General features: G+C 44.3%; 1 protein-coding gene across 3 annotated transcripts in view; it reads left to right on the forward strand.

Moving 5' to 3' along the window:
* The first annotated feature begins 3,997 nt into the window (after nucleotides 1-3,997).
* LOC144507197 (ena/VASP-like protein) overlaps nucleotides 3,998-24,209 on the forward strand; it is a 239,930-nt gene continuing 219,718 nt past the window's right edge. Inside the window, exon 1 of one of the 3 annotated variants that reach the window (XM_078234104.1) lies at nucleotides 3,998-4,521. In XM_078234104.1, coding sequence (XP_078090230.1) covers nucleotides 4,517-4,521 — 5 coding nt within the window. In that variant the 5' untranslated portion in view covers nucleotides 3,998-4,516. The remainder of the gene's footprint in view (nucleotides 4,522-24,209) is intronic. The other 2 variants (XM_078234097.1, XM_078234108.1) reach the window with 2 other exon arrangements.

Below are 24,209 nucleotides of genomic sequence, written 5' to 3' on the forward strand. Positions count from 1 at the left end.
GGGACTCCAGAAGTAATAGTATGGAGGTAGGAAGAGAAACCATTATTGGAGAATCTTCTTTGGATTGTTATATTCTGACAAGTATTTTTAAAAACTACTTCAACCATATTGACTTTAGTCTGGTGCAGCACAGTGGTTAGCACAGCTGCCTCACAGTGCCAGGAACCTGGGTTCAATTCCAGCCTCGGGTCACTGTCTGTGTGGAGTTCGCACATTCTCCCCGTGTCTGCGTGGATTTCCTCTGGGTGCTCCAGTTTTCTGCCACAGTCCAAAGATGTGTGGGTTAAATGGATTGGCCATGCTAAATTGCCTCTTAGTGTCCCAGGATGTATAGATTACGGGAATTAGCAGGGTAAATGTGTAGGGTTACGGGTATAGGGCCTGGGTGAGATGCTCTGTTGGAGAGTTGGTGCAGAACAGATGAGTCGAATGGCCTCTTTTCGGTCTGTAGAGATTCTATGTGTGGCATGGATTGGGGATTGGCCCAAATTTGACTTTATAACTGCAGTAGGGTACTTCCTTCAGCTCTAAGTAATTGAAACTGAATTGGTTTTTGTTCTCAAATCAATTACATTTAAATTTGAACTCTCCTGGTGTTAAAGTTTTAACTACTGTTAAGGATATGCCGAAATTGCAAGATAATATAGATAACATCCAAATCATTTACCGGCCTGCTATTTGAAGTTAACATATAGACTTCATTGTTGTTTTCCAGTTCTCCTGTAACTAAGTATCATGCCTCATTTCTGCACACGCAGCCATAGAGGTTTACAGCATGAAAACAGGCCCTTCAGCCCAACTTGTCCATGCCACCCTTTTTTTTAAAAAACCCCTAAGCTAATCCCAATTGCCCACATTTGTCCCATATCCCTCTATACCCATCGTACCCATGTAACTATCGAAATGCTTTTTAAAAGATAAAATTGTACCCACCTCTACTACTACCTCTGGCAGCTTGTTCCAGACACTCACCAACATCTGTGTGGAAAAATTGCCCCTCTGGACACTTTTGTATCTCTCCCCTCTCACCTTAAACCTATGCCCTCTAGTTTTAGACTCCCCTATCTTTGGGAAAAGATATTGACTATCTACCTTGTCTATGCCCCTCATTATTTTATAGACCTCTATAGGGTCACCCCTCAGCCTCCTACGCTCCAGAGAAAAATGTCCCAGTCCATTCAGCCTCTCCTTATAACTCAATCCATCAAGTCCCGATAGCATCCTAGTAAATCTTTTCTGCACTCTTTCTAGTTTAATAATATCCTTTCTATAATAGGGTGACCAGAACTGCACACAGTATTCCAAGTGTGGCCTAACCAATGTCTTGTACAACTTCAACAAGACATCCCAACTCCTGTATTCAATGTTCTGACCGATGAAACAAAGCATGCCGAATGCCTTCTTCACCATTCTGTCCACCTGTGACTCCACATTCAAGGAGCTATGAACATGTACCCCTAGATCTCTTTGTTCTGTAACTCTCCCCAATGCCCTACCATTAACTGAGTAAGTCCTGCCCTGGTTCAATCTACCAAAATGCATCACCTCACATTTATCTAAATTAAACTCCATCTGCCATTCGTCAGCCCACTGGCCCAAATGATCAAGATCCCGTTGCAATTGGAGATAACTTTCTTCACTGCCCACTATGCCACCAATCTTGGTGTCATCTGCAAACTTACTAACCATGCCCCCTATATTCTCATCCAAATCATTAATATAAATGACAAATAACAGTGGGCCCAGCACTGATCCCTGAGGCACACCGCTGGTCACAGGCCTCCAGTTTGAAAAACAACTCTCTACAACCACCCTCTGGCTTCTGTCAAGAAGCCAATTTTGTATCCATTTAGATACCTCACCCTGGATCCCGTGAGATTTAACTTTATGCAACAACCTACCATGCGGTACCTTGTCAAAGGCCTTGCTAAAGTCCATGTAGACAACATCAACTGCACTGCCCTCATCTACCTTCTTGGTTACCCCTTCAAAAAACTCAATTAAATTTATGAGACATGATTTTCCACTCACAAAGCCATGCTGACTGTCCCTAATCAGTCCTTGCATCTCTAAATGCCTGTAGATCCTGTCTCTCAAAATACCTTCCAACAATTTACCCACCACAGATGTGAGGCTCACTGGCCTGTAGTTCCCAGGCTTTTCCCTGCAGCCCTTTTTAAACAAAGACACAGCATTTGCGACTCTCCAATCTTCAGGCACCTCACCCGTGACTATCGATGAATCAAATATCTCGGCTAGGGGACCCGCAATTTCCTCCCTAGCCTCCCACAACATCCTGGGATATACTTCATCAGGTCCCGGGGATTTATCTATCTTGATGTGCTTTAAGACTTCCAGCACCTCCTTCTCTGTAATATGTACACTCCTCAAGACATCACTATTTATTTCCCCAAGTTCCCTAACATCCATGCTTTTCTCAACAGTAAATACTGATGAGAAATATTCAATTAGGATCTCACCCATCTCTTGTGGATCCGCATATGGATGAGCTTGTTGATCCTTAAGAGGCCCTACTCTCTCCCTTGTTACTCTTTTGCCATTTATGTATTTGTAGAAGCTCTTTGGATTCTCCTTTGCCTTATCTGCCAAAACAGTTTTGTGTCCCCTTTTTGCCCTCCTGATTTCTCTCTTAACTCCACTCCTACACCCCCTATACTCTTCAAGAGATTCACCTGATCCCAGTTGTCTATGCACGTCATGTGCCTCTTTCTTCTTCTGAGGAGCCCCATTCCTCCTTTCTTTACTAATCTTCACTCTATTCCTGTCTACTAGAATTGACTAAGATTCTTGCCTTCATTTTCAAATGACTACAATCCTTGATCCCTCCCAACACTGCCCTGGTTCTCATTCTCTAATATTTTTCTACTCCACCATCAGCGGACACTCCTTCAACCCTCTATCCTCCACTGGCCGAATCTCCCTTAGCATCTTGACCTTGCCCTCTCCCTCCTGTCCAGGATTCTCTCTTCACCCCCTCCTGAGGCTCTCTTTTCCCTCCTTGGTTAACTGTCCACAACTCTGTGTGGTGAGGTGGTATCTATCTATCTATCTACTGAGCACTATATAAGGGAAAGATGAATGTTTTGGACCTCTGCATCTTTATCTGGTGTGTAGAAACTGAGAGATTTGGGGGGGGGGGGGGGGGGGCCATGAACCAGGAAGCTGGTCAAGTGTGAATAAACATCATTTAAATGATGAGGTGACACAGTGGTTAGCACTGCTGCCTCACAGTGCCAGGGACCCAGGTTCAATTCCCAGCTTGGATCACTGTCTGTGTGGAGTTTGCACGTGTCTGCGTGGGTTTCCTCCGGGTGCTCTGGTTTCCTCCCACAGTCTGAAAGACGTGCTGGTTAGGTGCATTGACCTGAACAGGCGCCGGAGTGTGGTGACTAGGAGAATTTCACAGTAACTTCATTGCAGTGTTAATGTAAGCCTTACTTGTGACACTAATAAATAAACTTTTTTATTTATTATTTGATCAGCAATGATGGTGAAATTTGAGATTTTGTTAGAGGAATCAGCAAGATCTTCAAATTATGGATGATGTTATTTAGGTAAAGGTAAGGAATACAGGTCTCTAAGACAGGTAAGGTGCAAAGCCAAATGTTTTGTGTGTTTGTATTCTGATCCAGATGGGCATGCTGTGTGTTTTCAATAACATTCAGTGTTAGCTCAGACCCTCATTCGAGGGATGAAGGATCATCATCTTCCTCTGCCTGGTGACTAACTGAAGGTGTGTTTTATTTCCAATCTGCCGTGCCTGAAACAAGCTTTTGCTGCAGATTTTTCCTCTCTCTTTCTGGAGCAGAGAATGTCACCGCTCCCTCCTGCTCCCTTTCCCAGCGCTGGCTCTGTGTCTGAATGCCGCCTCCCTCTCTGCAGCAGGAACTCCCCTCCCCTGTTCTCTCTCTCTCGCTCTCTCTCCTCCCTCGTCTCCCACCCCAGGGCTCGGCGCAGACGGAAGTGTGTGCCGGGTGCATTGCAGAGCCGAGTTCCAGATTGGAGGAAGGAGGAGGAGGAGTGAGCTTGGAGTTGGGAAGCAATAAAATAATATGGCATCCCGGCGGCTGCGGGACGTGAGGAGGCCGGCGACAGCAGCAGCTGAGGCGATGCAAAGATGTCAGGGCCAGCAGTAGACAGAGAGGAGCAGCGGCGGCGGAGGAAGGGAGCAAGCGAATAATATATATATATATAAAACACACACACACACACAGGCAGACAGAGAGGAGGGGGAATCGTGAAGCAGGAACAATCAGAGGAGGGCGATCCTCCCCTCCGGCAGGCAGACTGAGGCAGCAGCGGGAGCTGACAGCTGGAGGCACCGTGTAAACAGTGAGGAGAAGCTTCCCTCTGCACACACACAGCATTCACTCACTCACACACAGCACCCTCCACACACACACAGCACCCTGGCAACCAGCTCCTTCAGCACTGTGTGTGTGTGGGAAAGAAAACAAACACAGACTGGATATAGACACAGAATATTCTGCTGGAAATGAGGTAAGATTTAATCATCTCACCCGCCCCCTTTTCCCCAGGTCTAATTCTGATATTTGAAGTGTAGAGCAAAAAAAACCCAAAAGTAACAAATAATAATTCAGCAGCGGGGTTCATTTAGAATTGCAGAGTGTAGAATGCGTTCACCACCAAAGGGTGAGTGTTTTTTTATTGTTTTTAGTTAGTGTGTATTTTTTAAAAACATTTCTGCTGGGTTCTCCAGTCAGAGGTCCAGGGGCTGCTCTGTCTGTCTTTCTGTCTCTGCCTCTCTCTCTGTCTCTCTCTGGCTGTGTCTGTCTCTGTCTGTCTGTCTCTACCTCTGTCTATACCTGTCTCTCTGTCTGTTTCTCTCAGTCTCTCTCTTTCTATCTATATCTCTGTTTCTGTCTGCCTGTCTCTCTCTGTGTCTGCCTGTCTCTCTGTGGGCCTGTCTCTCTCTGACTCTGGCTGTTTATCTCTGTTTCTCTCTGCTTGTCTCTGTCTAACCCTCCCTCTGTCTCTCTCTCTCTATCTATGTCAGTGTCTATCTCTCTCTGTGCCTATGTCACTGTATGTCTCCCTCTGTCTCTCTCTCTCTCTCTGTGCCTCTGTCTCTCTCTGTGTCTATCTATAACACTGTCTGTCTCTGTTTCTGTCTGTCTCTCTCTCTATCTCTGTTCCTCTGTCTCTCTATCCAGTAGCGGCTGCCGTTTTGTCTCCCGGGTGATTACTGCTGCTATTAGCCCCTCATCTGCTGCCAGAGCTGTTGGCCTGTTTCTGGACTCCACACAACCGACAGCACATGTTTCCACATCAAGTGTATCCCTGTGTTATTTTATCGATGCCATTCCACTAAACTGGCCTTGGACAGACCCTCTGCTGAAAGAAACCCTTTCGCGCTTATGTGTCGACTGCCCCAGTCACGGGGCCGGATTTTAAAAAAATCTAACCCAAACAATGAATTGAATGTGAATCTTTTCCTCGCAGTAAGTGTCTTTAATGAAGTTGTCGGGCAGATGTACTGTAAGCAGCAACACGGCTACTCCTGTGGCTGATCCAGGGGTCGGAATGACAGGGGGAAATATGTAGGCTTTCGCTACAGGAGCCAGACAGTAGCAGTGACATAACTTCAGTCTACAACAGAGCGGCATTGGCTGCCTCGTCCTCCTTGTTATCCGGAACTAAGTAGCAATATTTAACATTCATTCATACCAGGGAGGTAAAGCAAGATTGCCAGCCTGCGAGGACTGATGTGGGGACCTGCTGTTATGGGCTTGGCACAGGCATTCTGACATGAATGTGCCTGGAGACCTTGTGCTTCAGATTTTTTATACCAACACTTGAAACCTCAAAAGCACATTTTTTAAAAAAACGCGATTCGGTTTTTTGGCTTTGCCACTTCGAAGAAAGAAACCGTGGCAAAAAGAATCAATTAAAACGGTCAGATTTCTGGGTGTAATGTGTGTAATGTTCATTTTTGTGACCCTTTTACCCCCAAATTATTAGCGATGGCAACATGTGGGATCCTAAAGGTCAGATTATTTCTTTTTTTTAAAAATACTTTAAAGGATGAAGGTTAGGTGGATTGGCTATGCTAAATTGCCCCTTAGTGTCAGGGGGTAAATGCTTGGGGATATGGGGATAGGGCCTGGATGGGAATGTGGTCGATGCAGACTCAGTGGGCTGAATGGCCTCCTTCTGCACTATAGTGATTCTATAATAGGTTAGCACACTAACTTAAATGCCACATTGCAAAATATTCTTGGTGCTTGGTAAGGTTTCCCTTCCGCCAGGGAATTTTTACATATCCTAGTATATAGTTTTTAAATAAAAATATTCTTTCACAAGCTGTGGGCTATGCTAGCTAGTCCAGCATTTGTTGTCCAAGCCTAATTGCCCTTGAGAAGATCGTGGTGAGCTGCCTCCTTGAACCTCTGAAGTCCATGTGGAGTATGCACACCCAGTGTGCTGTTAGGAAGGGAGTTCCAGGATTTTGACCCAGGGGCAATGCAGGGATGCCAATATACTTCCAAGTCAGGCTGGCGTGTGACTTCAGGTAGCGGGGGGGGGACTTGCAGGTGGTGGTGTTCCCATGCATCAGTCACTCTCACCTCAGCTCTTTTGTCAATGTTTGGAACAAGGCTGGAATGAGGCCTGGAGCTGTGGTCCTGGTGGAACTCAAACTGAGCATCAGTGAGCAGGCTCAAAGCAAATTACTGCGGATGCTGGAATCTGAAACTAAAGGAGAAAATGCTGGAAAATCTCAGCAGGTCTGGCAGCATCTGTTAGGAGAGAAAAGAGCCAACAACTCGTAACATCAGCTCTTTTCTCTCCTTACAGATGCTGCCAGACCTGCTGAGATTTTCCAGAATTTTCACCAGTGAGTAGGTATTGCTGTGTAGTGCTGCTTGATAGTACTTTTGAAGAAAAGCTTCCATCGCTTTGTCGATAATTGAAAGTAGACTGATGGGGCAGTAATGTATTTGTTCTGCTTTTTGTGTACAGGACACACCTGGGCAATTTTCCACATTGTGGGGTGCGTTCCAGTGTTGCACAACTAATGGAACAGCCTGGCTAGGGGCACGGCTAGTTAGAGTGTGCAAGTCTTCAGTATTACTCCCGGAATATTGTCAAGGCCCTTAGCCTTTGCAATGTCTTCAGCCATTCCTTGACATTATGTGGAGTGAATCGAATTGGCTGAAGACTAGCATTCACGACTGGATGTGGCAGGACTGGAGATCTTGGTTGTGGGATCACTTAGTCCTATCTATTGTTTGTGGTTTCTGCTGTTTGCGATGCAAGTAGTCATGTGTTGTTACTTCACCAAGTGAACATTTTATTTTTTGGTTTGTCTGGCTCTGATCCTGGCATGCTGTCCTGCACTCTTCATTAAAACCAGGGGGTTTTAACAATTGACCATGGATTATCATAGAATCCTACAGTGCAGAAGGAGGCCATTTGGCCCATTGAGCCTACACCAACCACAATCCCACCCAGGCCCTACCCCCATAACCCCATGTAATTACCCTCGCTAGTTCCCCTGACACTGAGGGGCAATTTGGTATTGCTAATCCACCTAACCCGCACACCTTAGGACTGTGGGAGGAAACCGGAGCACCCAGAGGAAACTCACACTGACACGGGGAGAATGTGCAAACTCTGCACGGACAGTGACCCAAGCTGAGAATCGAACCCGGGTCCCTGGTGCTGTGAGGCAGCAGTGCTAATCACTGTGCCACCGGGCTGCCCATTGTCCAACACACGATAGTTTCATGGTCACTATGGTGGGACTAGCTCTGTAGCTTTTAATTCCAGGTTTATTAACTAACTGAATTTAAATTTCATCCTTTGTCATGCTGGGATTTCAGCTAGTATCTCCAAAGCAAGGGCAAATGCCAGAGCATTAGATTGGGCCTCTGGATTACTAGTCCAGTGATAATACCACTATGTCACCCCCTCCCCTAGTGTTCCATTGATAAAAAACAGGAATATGAAAAAAAACATTAACTATTCAATTATACTCCCATTCCTTTATTATTCCATGGGTCATGAAAGTAGTGCAACCCTTAGAAGTGAAGTCATAGGATTTATATTTTGGTGTGATATTAATAATAATTAAGTTGGAATTTACCAGTGGAGTAAAAATATTTTTTATAATTCGGCAAACCAAATTTTAAAGGGAGATAATTTACAATAAGTAGCAGATAGTGATTGGCAGCAATGGGAGTCATTCTTTGAGAATGTTTTTTATTAATAATCTTGGAATTTAAGACTCATTCTGAAGATATGAGGCAAAGGAAAGCAAATGACTACTTAGAGATCAGAAAAGTCAAAGGGTGAACATTTCTGCAGGACAGAGGAACAGATCTAGAGCTAGCTGTGTAGAGAAATTAGAAAGCGCCATATAGAGGGAAATTAATAGAATAGGATGTAGATGGAAAGAGAAGTGAATGAAATCTGAAGGAAAAAAGAGATCAAATTGTCAAGCAAAGTAAAAATGGACGGACTAATATTTCCAGCCCTCTATGCCTCAGTATTTCTTCCCTGCCCCTGAGAATGACATGCTAGGTTAAGTTTTGGAGACTTTGGCAGTCACTTATACCACACCCAATTGCCCATTCTTGTGTGAGGCTAGACAGTGGGTGTCAGCAGCATATTTGTTATTGGCAGTATTTCAACTAAGCCATCTCCTGCCCTCACCCAACAACCGCACATCCAGTGAGGATCACTGGGTAGCTATTAGCAGCAGGAATTCTGGTTGACTTTTGCTTTGCCTTCGCTGAAGGCTCCCACTGCTGTCGTAGTTGAAACCAGTTAGTTCACCACAAACCAGAGATCGAAGCTGAAATCCTTCTTGTCTGAACAGTTCAGGCGTACAAAGGTTCAGTTGTTTGAACTATTAAGCAATGGGAGAATACAGAATGTGATTTCAAGTGATAACCATTATAAATTATTTTGGAGTTGCAATTGTGTTTGTGTGATTTATTAGTAACAAATGTGTTAAGAGATCCCTTTGCTAGATTAAGAAATGAGCTAACCACTTTGTGTTAAATGACTGCCGTCTTTCTTTAACAATATCAGAAATTAGAATGCATTTATAAGTTTGGCACTAATGCTGCAGAAGTATATTTGTGTCTACATTATTATATTATTGTCTTCTTTACACGTCCACATCTTGTACCTTTCTGTGATCAAGAGGGCAAACTGGTGTTTTGTTTACAAGGCTCTATCAATGTTGCTCTGTAACTTCTAATTAGAAGACCCATGAAAGTGCAAGGATTTCATCTGCTTTCTATATTTCCCCCTTGAGGCTGGTGCCTCCATGAAGCTGAGATGGGAATTTATTTAGAAATTAGGAGTACATATTGTTATCGTATCTCCTTCATTTCAAGAGATAATTTGGGACCATGTCTGGTGGTGGTCTTGGGAGAAACAAAATGTGTCTGAGCATAAATTCCTTGCAAGGTAGCACGTCTCGCAATCTGGGCAGCTGTCTTGCCTAGTTTTAGAAAATTGCTCTTTAATCTTGGCTCCTGCTCTCCAGAACCGAATACGTTCAGTAGAAGGTACTTTCTACCGTTTATTATAGAGATGAAAAGTAGGGAGTGCTGGGACCAGCGACAAAGTGACAAAACATCATTTCCGCATCAAGCCTATAGAAGGTCAAAACATTGAGAGACTTGTCTCCTTGAATTGAATTTAAAACATTGAATTTGTACATTTTTAAATGTGGAGGATTACAAATAATAAATGTTGTAAATCATAGGCAAGACTTTTAAGGGGCATCTTGACAAATACATGAATAGGATGGGAATAAAGAGATATGGCACCAGGAAGAGTCGGGGTTTTAGTTCAGTTGGGCGGCATGGTCGGTGCAGGCTTGGAGGGCCAAAGAGCCTTTTTCCTGTGCTGTAATTTTCCTTATTCTTTTTTCTTTGTTGAAAGAAGGACTGTTAGCTCCACAAGCATAATATTTTACATAAATATACTGGCAGATAAGATTTGTCCTTACCCACTATTATTGCTAATGCTTCACTGAAGAATATTCATAACTGAATATAGTCCAAAAACCAACGACTAATTCTCAGTCCCAAAATCTGTGTAGCATTGTCTGTTTATAATGAAGTTTGCTACCTCAAAATGGATCATGTAGATAAAATATGATGCAATGATTAATGTTATATTATCAGCATTGGAAGATTGTTTCAATTCCAAAATCAGACAGATTTATAGGCAGTATATAGGCATCAAATATAGGCAGTATATTTGAGCATCAGAACGCATGAACTAATTTGTCACCACAGCACTGCCATTGCCACTGACAGGTTATTAGGTTATTGATCTAATGAACCAGTATGTATTCTGAAGTTATACAGAGCTAACAGTGGTTAGCACTGCTGCCTCACATTGCCAGGGACCCGGGTTCAATTCTGGTCTTGTTTGTGACTGTGTGGAGTTTGCATGTCCTCCCTATGTCTGCGTGGGTTTCCTCCGAGTGCTACAGCTTCCTCCCACACTCCAAAGATGTGCAGGTTAGGTGGATTGGCCATGCTAAATTGCCCCTTAGTGTCCATGGGAATTAGTGAGTTAAATACATGGGGTTACAGGGATAGGGCCTGCGTAGGATGCTCTGTTGGAGAGTTGATGCAGACTCGATGGGCCAAATGGCCTCCTTCTAGACTGTAGGGATGCTATGATCATTATTGTGAAAACCTTTGTTGGTTAAGGGAAGCAAGCAAAATTATTGTTATCTAAATTGTCTAAATTGATTTATACCTGAGAAAAATATTTGCTTCATATTCCACATTAGAAATGTGTTTGTGGTTCGTGTACTGGCTGATATTCTATTCCATATCTGTTTGGATTGTTTTATTAAATCTATTATGAGCCATTGAAGAGTTAGTGTGAATGTGACCAAGTTTAATGTACTATGTCCTGTATGAACAAAGAACAGTGCAGCACAGGAACAGGCCCTTCAGCCCCTCCAAGCCTGCGCCGATCATGATGCCTGCCTAAACTAAAACCATATGCACGTACGGAGTCCATATCCTTCCATTCCCATCCTATTCATGTATTTGTCTAGTTGCCCCTTAAATGCTGCTATTGTACCTGCTCCACCACCACCCTGGGCAGCGCGTTCCAGACAATCACCACCCTCTGTGTAAAAAAAAAACTTGTCTCGCACATCTCCTCTAACCTTTTCCCCCCGCACCTTAAACCGATGTCCCCTAGTACTTGACTTTTCTACCCTAGGAAAGAGCATCTGACTATCTGTGACTACCTTAAGATGAATAACTTTACCTCAACAGTCCAAAAGTGTTTATAAATTAAATGTTTATTAATAAGATGCAAATAAGCTTACTTACTCAATATTGAAATGTTTGAAATATCTTGGTGCCTTTTTGCAACCACACTGTAATCCTCAATGAGTGCGAATGGCTGATGTGCTTTGTGGTAATTTCTTGTGCCTTGTTGTGCTGATACGATTCTGAAGAAGCTTGCTGGATGCACATTTTAGAAAGCTCGTTTATAATTATATGGCAGCATGAAATGGTTCATTATGCCACCAAGTGACAGTAGATTCAGTGCAGTGACATGTTAAATACACCCACACTAAGGCGCTAAAAATAAATAGAATTCAATTCTTCACTTGAGGGTATTTTTACACCAATACAGAATGCAGTGATTTTGAATATAAGTTTCAATAATTAAGACAACATACTGCAGCTGATATTTTGCACTGTACTTTCAGGTTCTTGAGTGTACTTTATGCAACTTAGTAGCAGCTTACTTTTTTGGATATAAAATTAATTTACCAGCTTTAGATTTATTTACATTTGTGGGCTGTGGAAACATTTTGGCACCAGTGTACTACAAGCCATTCAGCCGGTTTGATTTTTATAGAATATTGTGTAAAGATTTGCTCTGTGTAAGGGCAGGATTTTCCAGCCCTGTCGTGGTATGTATTCAGGTGGTGAAGGCGGCGAGTGGTGAGATCTTCCAGTCGCGCCGATGTATAGGGCACTGGTGAGGCCTCACCTGGAGTATTGTGTGCAGTTTTGGTGTCCTTATCTGAGGAAGGATGTTCTTGCTATGGAGGGAGTACAGCGAAGGTTACCAGGCTGATTCCTGGGATGGGAAGTCTGTCATATGAGGAAAGACTCAGTTGGTTTGGATTATATTCACTGGCGTTTGGAAGAGTGAGAGGGGATCTCATAGAAACTTATAAAATTCTAACAGGGTTAGACAGGGTAGATTCAGAAAGAATGTTCCCGATGGTGGGGGAATCCAGAACTAGGGGTTATAGTTTGAGGATAAGGGGATAAACCTTTTAGAACTGAGGTGAGGAGAAGTTTCTTCACCCAGAGAGTGGTGAATGTGTGGAATTCACTACAACAGAAAGTAGTTGAGGCCAAAACGTTGTCTGATTTCAAGAAGAAATTAGATATAGCTCTTGGGGCTAAAGGGAACAAGGGATATAGGGGGAAGGCGGAATCAGGATATTGAATTTGATGATCAACCATGATCAAAATGAATGGCGGAACAGGCTCGAAGTAGGCCTAATGACCTACTCCTGCTTCGAGTTTCTATGTCTGTGGGTTTTGCTTGTCCTGCACCCTCTGTTGCTGGGAAACGTGGCACGTCGGGGGTGGGGGAGGCAGTCGCCATCGGTGGGACCAGAAGAAAATGTCACCCTGTGTCTCTAATTCTGCTCAGTAACAATTATTGCTAGAATGTACAGAAAGTTATTCCATGAAATAGATGCTTTTTTAAAAAAAAATAAAAGCTACAAAGGCCATTTGTTGCTCAAACAGTTAAAAATTAACGTGCGCATGGCAGTGGAACAAAACTTTTAAAACCCAGCAGGTTCAACCAGAGGTCTCCCACCTAGTTAGACATGCAAATAGTCCATGTATAGTAAAGAGGAGGAACATTCTCCAAACAGACATCAGTATAAAGGATCATTTGGACACAAATGCAGTCAAACAAACTGCATTCAAATTGAGCTCTGTCCCATTCAATGATACAACAATCAAAAAGCCATTAACCAATACGAACTGATGAACAAAACATTCCAAAAATGGAACAGGCTTTGACAAATGGAAAAGGAATGAAATGTTTATTTCAGTTGAACACCATAAAAGGAGCAAAGTTTAAACATCGCAGGTTGTAAAAGTTTACAGGACAGAGCTTTAAATGGAAGTGTTTATTTCAGCATGAAGTAATTTTTTTTAAATTGTAATTTTAAAGGCTAACTGTACATTACCTTAATTGCCATTTCACTGCTGTTCCAAATTGATGGTATTTGATAATGTAACATCGCATTAGTTATATCTTTGGAAATGTAATGCAAAAAAACAATATAGTGCAGTTGTTCTTCGCAATTACTTTAAAACTTCTTTCCACAAACCTTGTTGTCCCATTTAGCTTCACTCTCTAATCCCTGGGTTTACCTTAAGAATACAATATTCATAGAATCACAGATCACTGAATTGCAGAATCACAGATTACTACAGTGCAGAAGGAGGCCCTTCGGCCCGTCGAGTTTGCACCAACACATGAAATACCCTAACTTGCCCACTTAATCCCACTTTCCAGCACCTGACCCAGAGCCTTGAATATTACGGCGTGCCAGGTACTCATCCAGGTACTTTGTAAAGGATGTGAGGCATCCCACCTCCGCCACCCTCCCAGGCAGCGCATTCCAGACCGTCACCACCCTCTGAGTAAAAACTTCATCAGTTTGGGGTAGGCTTTGACTCTGCCTTTGCTTTATGATTTTCTATATTCCAATTCTTAACTCTGGCAATGACTTTACTCTGATAGTCCACGATCTACTTTCTTTAATACTCTTGTGGTCATGGCTCACTTCGATCAATTTAGTTTCCATTTACATGGTAAGATTCATTTAATTATGTATGAACCCTACATAGGAGGATGTGAAAACAATGGTTAGTAAATGATGTATTGAAGATTCCCCTGCACATTAAGTTACAGTGCATGTTGCATTTTTGTGTTCTAAGACATAGAACAGGATTTTCCATCCCCACGCGGCGTGTTTTCCGATGGCAGAGGTGGTTCACCATTGGGGCAATTGGCAGTATCTTCTGGTCTTGCCAAAGTCTATGGCATTTTGCGTGGCTTGCCTGTCTTTCTGCCGGGGAACCCGTCACGGGGTGGGGGTCACCTTCGGCGAGACCGGAAGTTCCTGCTGGTGGAAAGGGCTGGAAAATGCCCTCCCCCCCCCCCCCCAATAGTTTTTAGTTAAGGTGGTTAGTGTTTAATTAAATTTATTTGTAAGTTTCTAAATGTCATTAGAAAACATTGTATATCAGGCAGTATTCAGTCGTGTTTGAGTGAACACATTGTCACAAAAATGTCTTTATTTTGGAAAAATGATTTTTAAAAACTTTCAACTAACTGGAAATTCAGTCCTTCAAAAAAAAATGAGATGACAAACTGCTTTAAAACGTGAGGCCAGCGTCCAAGGTAAAGGTGAGAAGAGCAAACCGGAGGCCACTCTGAAAGCAAATGTGAAGAGAGACATTTCGAAGGAAACCTACGGGCATCAAAACCCAACTCTAACCAAGGAAAAGATAAAAAATGCAAAGTTCTGAATTTTGATCGATAGTAAAATCAATGGGATCTGCGAACCAGCCAGGTACACCCAAAGACATGCAAACCCCACGCTGGAGGACAAAATCACCCCACCCCCCACCCTCTTTGGTTTTTATCCTGAAATGTGTCAAGGGTTTCTGAAAGATCAAAATATTACTTGTGCTCCGACAATGATTGCAAGGCATGTTAAGCAAATTCCTTCTTGCAGATATGGGAGGTTTTCAAGAACTGGTATTTTGCCAAGCCAGACACAAGAGAGAAGTCATCAAAGTCATCTGGAAAAACTGCTGAAGGGAACAGTGAGGAATCTCTCTCCCTCTCGCCTTCTCTCTTACAATAAGATCATAGAATCCCTACAGTGCAGAAGGAGGCCATTCGGCCCATCGAGCCTGTACCAACCACAATCCCACCCAGACCCTAGTCCCGTAACCTCACACATTTACCCTTTGATTTTGATTTGATTTGATTTATTAGTGTCACATGTATTAACATACAGTGAAAAGTATTGTTTCTTGCGCGCTATGTAGACAAAGCATACCATTCATAGAGAAGGAAACAAGAGTGCAGAATGTAGTGTTACAGTCATAGCTAGGGTGTAGAGAAAGATCAACTTAATGCAAGGTAGGTCCATTCAAAAGTCTGACAGCAGCAGGGAATCAATTTTAGCATGGCCAATCCACCTAACCCGCACATCTTTGGACTGTGGGGGGAAACCGGAACACCCGGAGGAAACCCACGCAGACATGGGGAGAATGTGCAAACTCCACACAGACAGTAACCCAAGGCCAAAATTGAACCCGGGTCCCTGGCGTTGTGAGGCAGCAGTGCTAACCACTGTGCCACCATACCACAACGTATCTCTATGTATAAAAATCCAACCCAAGAGCCGTGACTGTCCATCGGGAAGAACCTCATGAAAAACTCATTAATTTTTGGGAGGTGGATCGAGGAATTAAAAGGAAGATGCAGTTACCGGACTTCAATTCAACTCCATTTCCAGAATTTTATGCTCCCACTCTGATGTGTTTTGAGGTGGAGGGGTGTGTGGGGAGAAAATTGTCTGGATGGGATTCCCTCCAAGATTCACTGGAACGACGGAGGTTGAGGGGTGACCTGATAGAAGTCCACAAGATTATGAGGGGCATGGACAGAGTGGATAGTCAGAAGCTTTTTCCCAGAGTGGAAGAGTCAATTACCAGGAGGCATAGGTTTAAGGTGCGAGGGACAAGGTTTAAAGGAGATGTACGAGGCAAGTTTTTTTTTACACAGAGGGTGGTGGGTGCCTGAATTCGTTGCCGGGGGAGGTCGGGGAAGCAGATACAATAGTCACTTTTAAGGGACGTCTGGACAAATACATGAATAGGATGGGAATAGAGGGATATGGTCCCCGGAAGTGGAGGGGGTTTTAGTTCAGTTGGGCAGCATAGTCAGTGCAGGCTTGGAGGGCCGAAGGGCCTGTACCTGTGTTGTAATTTTCTTTGTTCTATCCTATCCACCCTGAGTCAGATGCTGTTTTACGGTGGGGCAGTCAGGGCCTCGGATGATAAGCTCGCCTATGGCCCTATTAATCCCTTTAAGTGGCCACTTAAGGGGCTTTTCCCACCCAGCCCCAATTTTTAGGCTGGCAGGCAGCGGTTGGATCAGGGCGCCAAACAGAAAAAGTCTTTACCCTCAATCTCAGGTAGGAAGGGGGATGGCGCCTGAATCTGAAGGCCCCAGGGACCTGGGAGCTCCACTCCCCCCTCACTGGCCAATCCCCCCAAACACAGAGATTGCCCCCTATCCTTCATCCCCGAGACCCCTGGCATTTACTTGAAGTGGGGCCCAAGGACTTAGGCTCAGGCATGGCACTGCAGTACCTCTTCCAGCCACAGCAGCGCTCTGACTGACGGGGCTGGAGAGCTGTCGGTCAATCTGATTGGCCGACAGTGCTCCAAGGTGGGATTTCCATCCAAGTGCGGATGGAACTCCCACCTGCTGCCAATCGACGCTCATTATTTCCGGGTACAATGTTAGCAGGCCTGTCAGAGTCACACCCCCGCCCACTCTAGGGATGGTGGGCACTGAGCACTCAAAAGAAACCTGGTTTGATTGGCTCCTTATTTAAAAATAAATACATTTGAACTGGGAAAGATATCCCCGGGGAAAATAAATTTAAAAACCTTTGTTGCGACCAGGCGAGGAGGCTGAATAAGGTGAGCCAATTCACCTGGTTATAACAACATTTAAAAAAAGATCCTCAAATGATCATAGATCGATAACTGAGAGGATAAAGAAGGCCTGACTACCTCTATGCCCACCTCACCCCACCTCTGAGTCTATCACCCTATAAATAAAAGAACCCAGCAGCATCAGCATGGACGCTATGTATTTATTCCCTGTATTGTTTTCTGAAGTGGATCATAGCAAAGCCCTGTGTCTAGCACTGCTGGACAAAACTCCCACATGCTCAGGAATGAATCACAATGAAGAAACTCTGTCCATGCTCATTACTATTAGCAGTCACTGCGGTTCCGTGCAGCTTGGACGATCATTTATAGGTTTGGGGCGGAGTTTCCAGGATTCTTCCTTTCCTAAATTGTCCTTAGTTTTTCTTCTCTTCTATTGCCGGCCCCAGTGTGCATAACATGGAATTGTGCATTTAATTGTTTAATTAGGTTGCACCGTGTGGATTGGCACTGACTTGATCCATGGAAACTCTGCAGTGCAGAAGGAGGCCATTCGGTCCATCGAGTCTGCACCGACTCTCTGACAGAGTGCCTTACCCAGTCCCTCTCCCCCACCCTAATCCCATAACTCTGCACATTCACCATGGATAATCCATCAAACCTACACATATTGGGACACTGATGGGGCAATTTAGCATAACCAATCCACCTAACAGACACATTTCCTATCCTTTTCATATATATATATATATATATATATATATATATATAATTAAACATGCATTGAACAAAGGAGATAATGGGGCTAGTTTTTATTTATTGTGTCACAAATAGACTTATATTAACACTACAGTGAAGTTACTGTGAAAATCCCCTAGTCACCACACTCCGGCGCCTGTTCAGGATCACTGAGGGAGAATTTAGCATGGCCAATGCACCTAACCAGCATATCTTCTGGACTGTGGGAGGAAACCGCAGCACCCGGAGGAAACCAATGCAGACACAGGGAGAATATGTAAGCTCTGCACAAATAGTGACCCAAAGCTGGGAATCAAACCCAGGTTCTTGGCTCTGTGAGGCAGCAGTGCTAACCACTGTGCCACCATGCCAGCAAGCTCTTCACCACAGTAATGCACCTTTTATATACTTGGTGCAATAATTTTGTCACTAAATTCCAGTTTAAGCGGAAAATCATCAGCAAAACACTGGCACACGCCTTAGAAATGTTTTTAAAATAAATCAACAACAGGCAACATGACAGCCGATGGCAACAAGAATTATCCTTTGCAGTTAAACTCTGTGCTCCTTTTGATTGATTTTCTGCTGGCTGTATTTCAGAATGCTGATGTGCATGATGCATGGGCATTAGTGAGCAATGTACACACTCTGGGTGTTTAGCCAAAGAATTTGCAGTGTCATCATTACTTTAACATTTCAGACAGGAGCCCAGGCCCAAGATTATTTCAAATTCTATTATCCCAATTTTTAAAAGCACCAGTACTTAAATTTAAAAACGGAATGATTTTGTATTAAAAAAAACAAGGTTCAAATTTGGCTGCAAGAAAATATTGAAAATGGAAACTGGATATATAATGGATTTGAAATGGAAAGGCAAAGCGTTTTTTTTACATCACAAAAGATTTAAGATAGGACAAAGAAAATGAAAGTATGAATGAGTAAATTGACGTTTTATTTGTCAAACTGAAGCTCTTGTAAATTATAATCTCGATCTGAACTGCCATTTATCTATCAGCCAATCCTTCCATTATTGAAAACCACCTGTGCATATCTTCGCTTAAATATTTCCATTCATAAAATCCTTAAATATTCTCCCTGTGGTCCCAACATCATAAAATCGAGAGGCAAGTTAATGAAAATATCAGTCCATTTCCATTAGTATTCTCCAACTAGATGGAGGTGGTCCTTACTAGGAGGGGCAATAGGTTTTGAGGAAGCATCTCAGAAACTACAACATGATTTTAGAAAATATGTAAGTGGACTGAACAATGGAATTTGAAATTTAAAGCAATCAAGTCTCGCGTACAGTGCATAAGAAGGGAAATAAGTGGCCCATATGTTTTGTGAATGGTGTTGAAATAACTAAGGATGAAGTTGGAAGAAACTCAAGAGTCTTAGACTTGATGATAGAGTGTGTCCGATCAGTACAGAATGACAATCATCAAGGCCAATAAATGGTGAACCTTAAAGTCTGAGGACGAGAGTACAGAGCTGAGGAACAAAGAACAAAGAACAATACAGCACAGGAACAGGCCCTTCGGCCCTCCAAGCCCGCGCCGCTCCCCGGTCCAGGATTGAATCCTGAATCCAGGATCCCCGCCCAATTTTCCAGCCTATCTACATACTAATATCCTATCCACCGAGCTGTCCCTCACAGCTACGATGCTTTGTTCATCACAACCTATTAGCTCACCCCCACCCCCCCATTCCAGACCATGTGATCTCCAGGGAGAGGCGAAAACCCAGAGTGAAAACCCCAGGGCCAATATGGGGAAAAAAAAAATCTGGGAAATTCCTCTCCGACCCCCTGAGGCGATCGAAACGAGTCCAGGAGATCACACTGGCCCTGATCGGAAAATGCTTCCCAACCCTAGTCATTTCCACCATATGAATTCCCTGCCCCCGAGACAGGTTCCCAACTATCCGCAGTCTCGCTCTGTACTGGCACCAGCAAGTTGATCATAGAATGAAGCCTTGAAACGAGAAACAAAGAACAATTAGCCCGCGCCGCTCCCTGGTCCAAACTAAACCACTCTTTTGTATCCCTCCATTCCCACTCCGTTCATATAGCTGTCTAGATAAGTCTTAAACGTTCCCAGTGTGTCCGCCTCCACCACCTTGCCCGGCAGAACTTGGCGGTAAGACCATACAACAATCTTTTAAGACTGCACTTTGGAAAACTGTTCCAGGTCTGATCACTGAGTCACAATGGAGACATCCAAATGCGAAAGACAGGACAGAAAAAGGCCATGAGGCCAACTGCTGATGTTTGAAGGTTTAAATGATTGAGAAGCCTCTGCCATTCAGCCTTGGAGGGTGTTGGCTATAAGTTTATTTTATCAAAGTATGTTAAGATTGTAAACAATATAGCAAAAAGTTAACCTGGAGAATTAGTTTAAACCAGCTTGCAAGAGTAGGACATGGAAATGGAAAAAAAAGCTTTGGTTCAATATAAGGAATTTCTTGACATGAAAGTGATCGATAAATTGACTGGACTCCTGGATAGAGTAATGGAGGTTAAAGACCTCGGAATTATTTGAGAAACAATTGGATGTTAATGAAAGGAATCCTTTAAGGCGGATTGACAAACTGAAATGGGCTCAAGTAGTCCTCCCCATTTATAAATATCTTCTGGTCTTTTGGCTAGATGGACAGGAATCAAAATATAAAATTATTGTTAAGGTGTTAGTGTGAGAAGGCACCTTTTTATATTTTCTCCAGTTGACAGGATATGTCAAGTATGTTAACATGGTGAGTGGTGCAAAGTGGTTAGTCTGCTTGTCACATTTTGCGAAAAGAGAACCGAGTACGTAAACCTCTTCATCAGCAGCTTTACATAGTGCCTCCCTCTGGCGACATACGTAAACTGCATACCTCACATCTCCAGGCTAAACTACAGGGGACACAGAGAAGGCCTGGCCCCAGACACATGGCAAGCAGGTCTACCAGCCCTAGTGCCCCCTTATCAGACCCCTAGCAATGGTTAAATAGTGCCACTGTCTTGGGAGAGAAGAAAGCTAAGGAAGGAAGTCCTGAGAGAAAATTTGGAGTGAAGGAACATTGGCGATAATCTGATATATGACAGATATCAAGCAGCTTTTTTGGCAACTTCTGTAGCAAAGCTTGTAGCAAACAGTACTGGTTGTATCCTTTCCTTTGACTATACTAGAGTACGCTCCCGCTTTGTCACAGCACAGGTAGCAACAGTTATGGTATAAGCTCTCACCCGATTGTGTGCAAATGTCAGCGGCTGATTCCAACAGGAGGAGAGATCATTGCGTCTAATTGGATTGTTACCGACTGCCTCAAGCTGGGCCGCCACCAGTCAGTCAGGTGCTGCCCTGTCCCGGCCTCCTTGCTTCACTGGGTGCTTGGAGCTTAGGAAATTATCTTTGGGCAGGCGAGTTGCTAATCTATTCACCAGGCAAAACTAACTCAACAAAGAAGACAATGCAAGCTGGAAATTAAGGACTGTGCCTCCTGGCCTTGCCAATGGCCTTCTGCAGATTGATGCATGGAAGGCAGTTGTGATCGACAAAGAATTCACAAGGCTCAATGTGGACATTGCTGCCCTACAAGAAATTACGCTCTCTCAAAGTGGGTCCATAAAGAGAAACCCAGCATGTTCTCCTGGCAGGAGAAAACCCAAGAGGCAACACATGAGCATGGAGCTGGTTTCTCAGTGATCAACTGATGATGATTGAACTCCGCAACAGAAGGCTCAGAGAGACTCTTTGCTTGTCAACAAATATGGGCCCAGTTAAATACATGTCCAGTCTAGGCCCTGATATACACCACTATCCCAGATGTCAAGTATCAATTCCATGAGGCACTTGATGCTACCACCAGCAGAATTGCCAGCACCGAGGCACTGCATCTCCTATGAGACATCAAATCAAGGATTGGTACCAACTATACAGCTTGGCCAATGTGTTAGGGCAACAAGGAATCGCAAGATGAACAAAAATGGACAGAAGTTGCTAGAGCTCTGATGTTACCATGGACCCTGCAACTGTTTCCAAACCAAGCTATGCCACAAGAAGTCCTGGAGACACTTGAAATCATGCCACTAGCACCAGTTAGATCTTATCATGGCCACATGTACCACTGTCAACAGTGTCCTCCACTCATAGTGATCACAGTGCTGAGTGTGACGCTGGCCACGCCCTGGTGTGTTGCAAGGTCAGGCTTCAGCCAAGGAAACTATACTACTCCAAGAAGGAAGGTCATCTTTAGAGAAACACTTGCCATACCACTGACCCAGAAAGAACTCTGAGTTCTTCAACATCCTCAATCAAGCTGTTTTGACCAACAATTCCCAAGGCCACGATGTGGTGTCAAAGTAGGATCATCTGTGCAAAACAGCACTACAGGAAAAGGGATCAGACTGGTTTGAAATGGAGCCAGTTACTGCATTAAAGAGGAGAGTCCTCATGAACTACCAGGAAATCCCCAGCAAACAAAACCTAGCTGCTCTCAGAGCTGCCAGAGTCAAGTCTCAATAGACTGCTGGGCACCACGCCAATCAATACTGGTCGAAACTCTGCAACAGAATCCAACCTGCTGCTGAATCCGAGGCTGCTAAAGGGATATATGGAGGAATCAAGAAAGCAACAGGCCCAGCCGCAACCAAATCAGCCCCGATGATTTTCCAGCCCTTCCAGCCGGTGGGATCTTCCAGGCCCACCAAAGGCGACCCTCTATGGTGGGTTCCCCACCGGCGGGATGGGTGGAGCACTGCCTCAAACTCTACGGAATGGAGAATGTTGTCATCGAAGAAGCCCGCGGCGCCATTCCTCACATCATGGAGGACAGTGCGTTCGCCCTAATAAACCTCAACAAGGCCAATGACCACCTGCGTAAAGCCCCACCTCAAATCATCAAACATGGAGAACCAGCACTGTTGCACCATCTCTGTGAACGTTTGTGTCTCTGCTGGAAGAAAAGAAGATCAATGGCCTCACATGTGTGGTCAACGTCAGTGAGTCCATTTCCCACCAACTGCACCGCTAGCCTCAGGCACTGCTCAAATCGTCACATCCCCGTGACTCACTTACCAGCAATCTCCATCAATTAGAACGCATACACTTGCAGCCTCACCTCACCCTCCGACACATACCTGTGCTGCAAGCCTCAAATTCACATGTCACAGCTTGCATCCAGTGCTCACTGTCCAACCATATTAGCCACATCAGACTGCACAACAGTTACTGACACACTCCCTCCCTCTTGCACTGTGAGGTGGACGCAACAGGAGAGAGCAGGAGATAACTGGAGGAGGAAAGATGCACCTGTAAGTCATAACCATCATAGAGGAGATGAGGAGGACCATCGAAGAAACGTCGAGGTCCTTCATGAAGCCAACTCCACGAGCATTCAGACAACGCTCATTTGAAATCAGCTGTGATGGACTGGTTACTGTGTCCAAATGGGTGAAAAGCAGCTTTCCGAGCAGGTCTCATTTTCTCAACTCTAAAATGGCCAGCGTCCCATGCAAGGATGAAGAAAACTCCACAAAGACACGATGAAGCTCTCTCTGAAGCGAGGCAACATTGACATTAATGACTGAGGGGAACTTGCTACCAGTTGTTCAAAATGGCGGTAATTTTTCCATCAAGCAGCATCACGCTTTAATGATGAGGCAGAGCAACAGTAGAGAAAGGAAGGAAAGGAGGGAGGGACGAAGGAAGGAAGGCAGCCGCTGACAGTATGTGCATCTTAGAGGATGGCACAGAAACAGAATCTTTATACGATTGGGGCACTGGGCATGAATGGGCTGTAGCCAAGGCATGGGGCAAGGATAGTACAGGTGTCAGCTGGTTAGCTAGAGCTTTGAGCTCCACAATGGCATGGCTGGCAAAATGTGGGTGGGAGGGATGGGGGATGGTGGGAAAAGAGGGATTTCGCATTGAGACAATAAATGTCTGGGATCCTTTAATAAAAAGGGTTTAAGATCACAGTCTAAAGTTGTTGAACTCAACATTGAGTCCTGAGGGCTAAAACATGCCTAATCGGAAGATGAGATGCTGCCCCCAATGGTTTACTGGAGCATTGCAGCAGGCCAAGGATGGATATGTGGGCATGAGAGCAAGGTGCTAAGTTAAAATGGCAAGCAACAGGAAGGTTTGAGTCATGCTTGCGGATTGAGCAAAGGTGCTCCGCAAAGCGGTCACCTAACCTGTGTTTAGTCTTCCCAAAGTAGAAGAGACTGTGTTTGAAGCAGCAAATACAATAGACTAAATTGGAGGAAGTGCAAATGAAATGGTGCTTAACCTGAAAGGAGTGTTTGGGATCTTGACTGGTCAGGAGGGAGGGGGTATCGGGGCAGGTGTTGCACCTTCTGCGTTTGCAAAGGAACATGCCGAGGGAAGGGCATGGGGAGTTGGGCACGCTGGAGGAATGGACCAGGGTGTCACGGAGGGAGCAGCCCCGTTTGTGGAGGCCCAATAGTGAATCCCGCTGGCTTCCTGTTTGCAGCGGGTCAGTGAATACTGGGAGCTGGGTGAATCCAGCTCAAAACAGAAAATGCATATTTAAATAAGGATTCGATGATGTGAAATGTGGTTCACACCCTCACAGGGCATGAACCTGATTACATTGTCTGCCGGAGGCGGGGAGTATCCCGCAAGGGTGTCCTCCCACTTGCAATATCCTCCAGACACAACACGATTTGCGTCTGTGTACACA

The sequence above is a fragment of the Mustelus asterias genome, chromosome 18, assembly GCF_964213995.1.
Source record: "Mustelus asterias chromosome 18, sMusAst1.hap1.1, whole genome shotgun sequence".
Classification (NCBI taxonomy): Eukaryota; Metazoa; Chordata; class Chondrichthyes; order Carcharhiniformes; family Triakidae; genus Mustelus; species Mustelus asterias.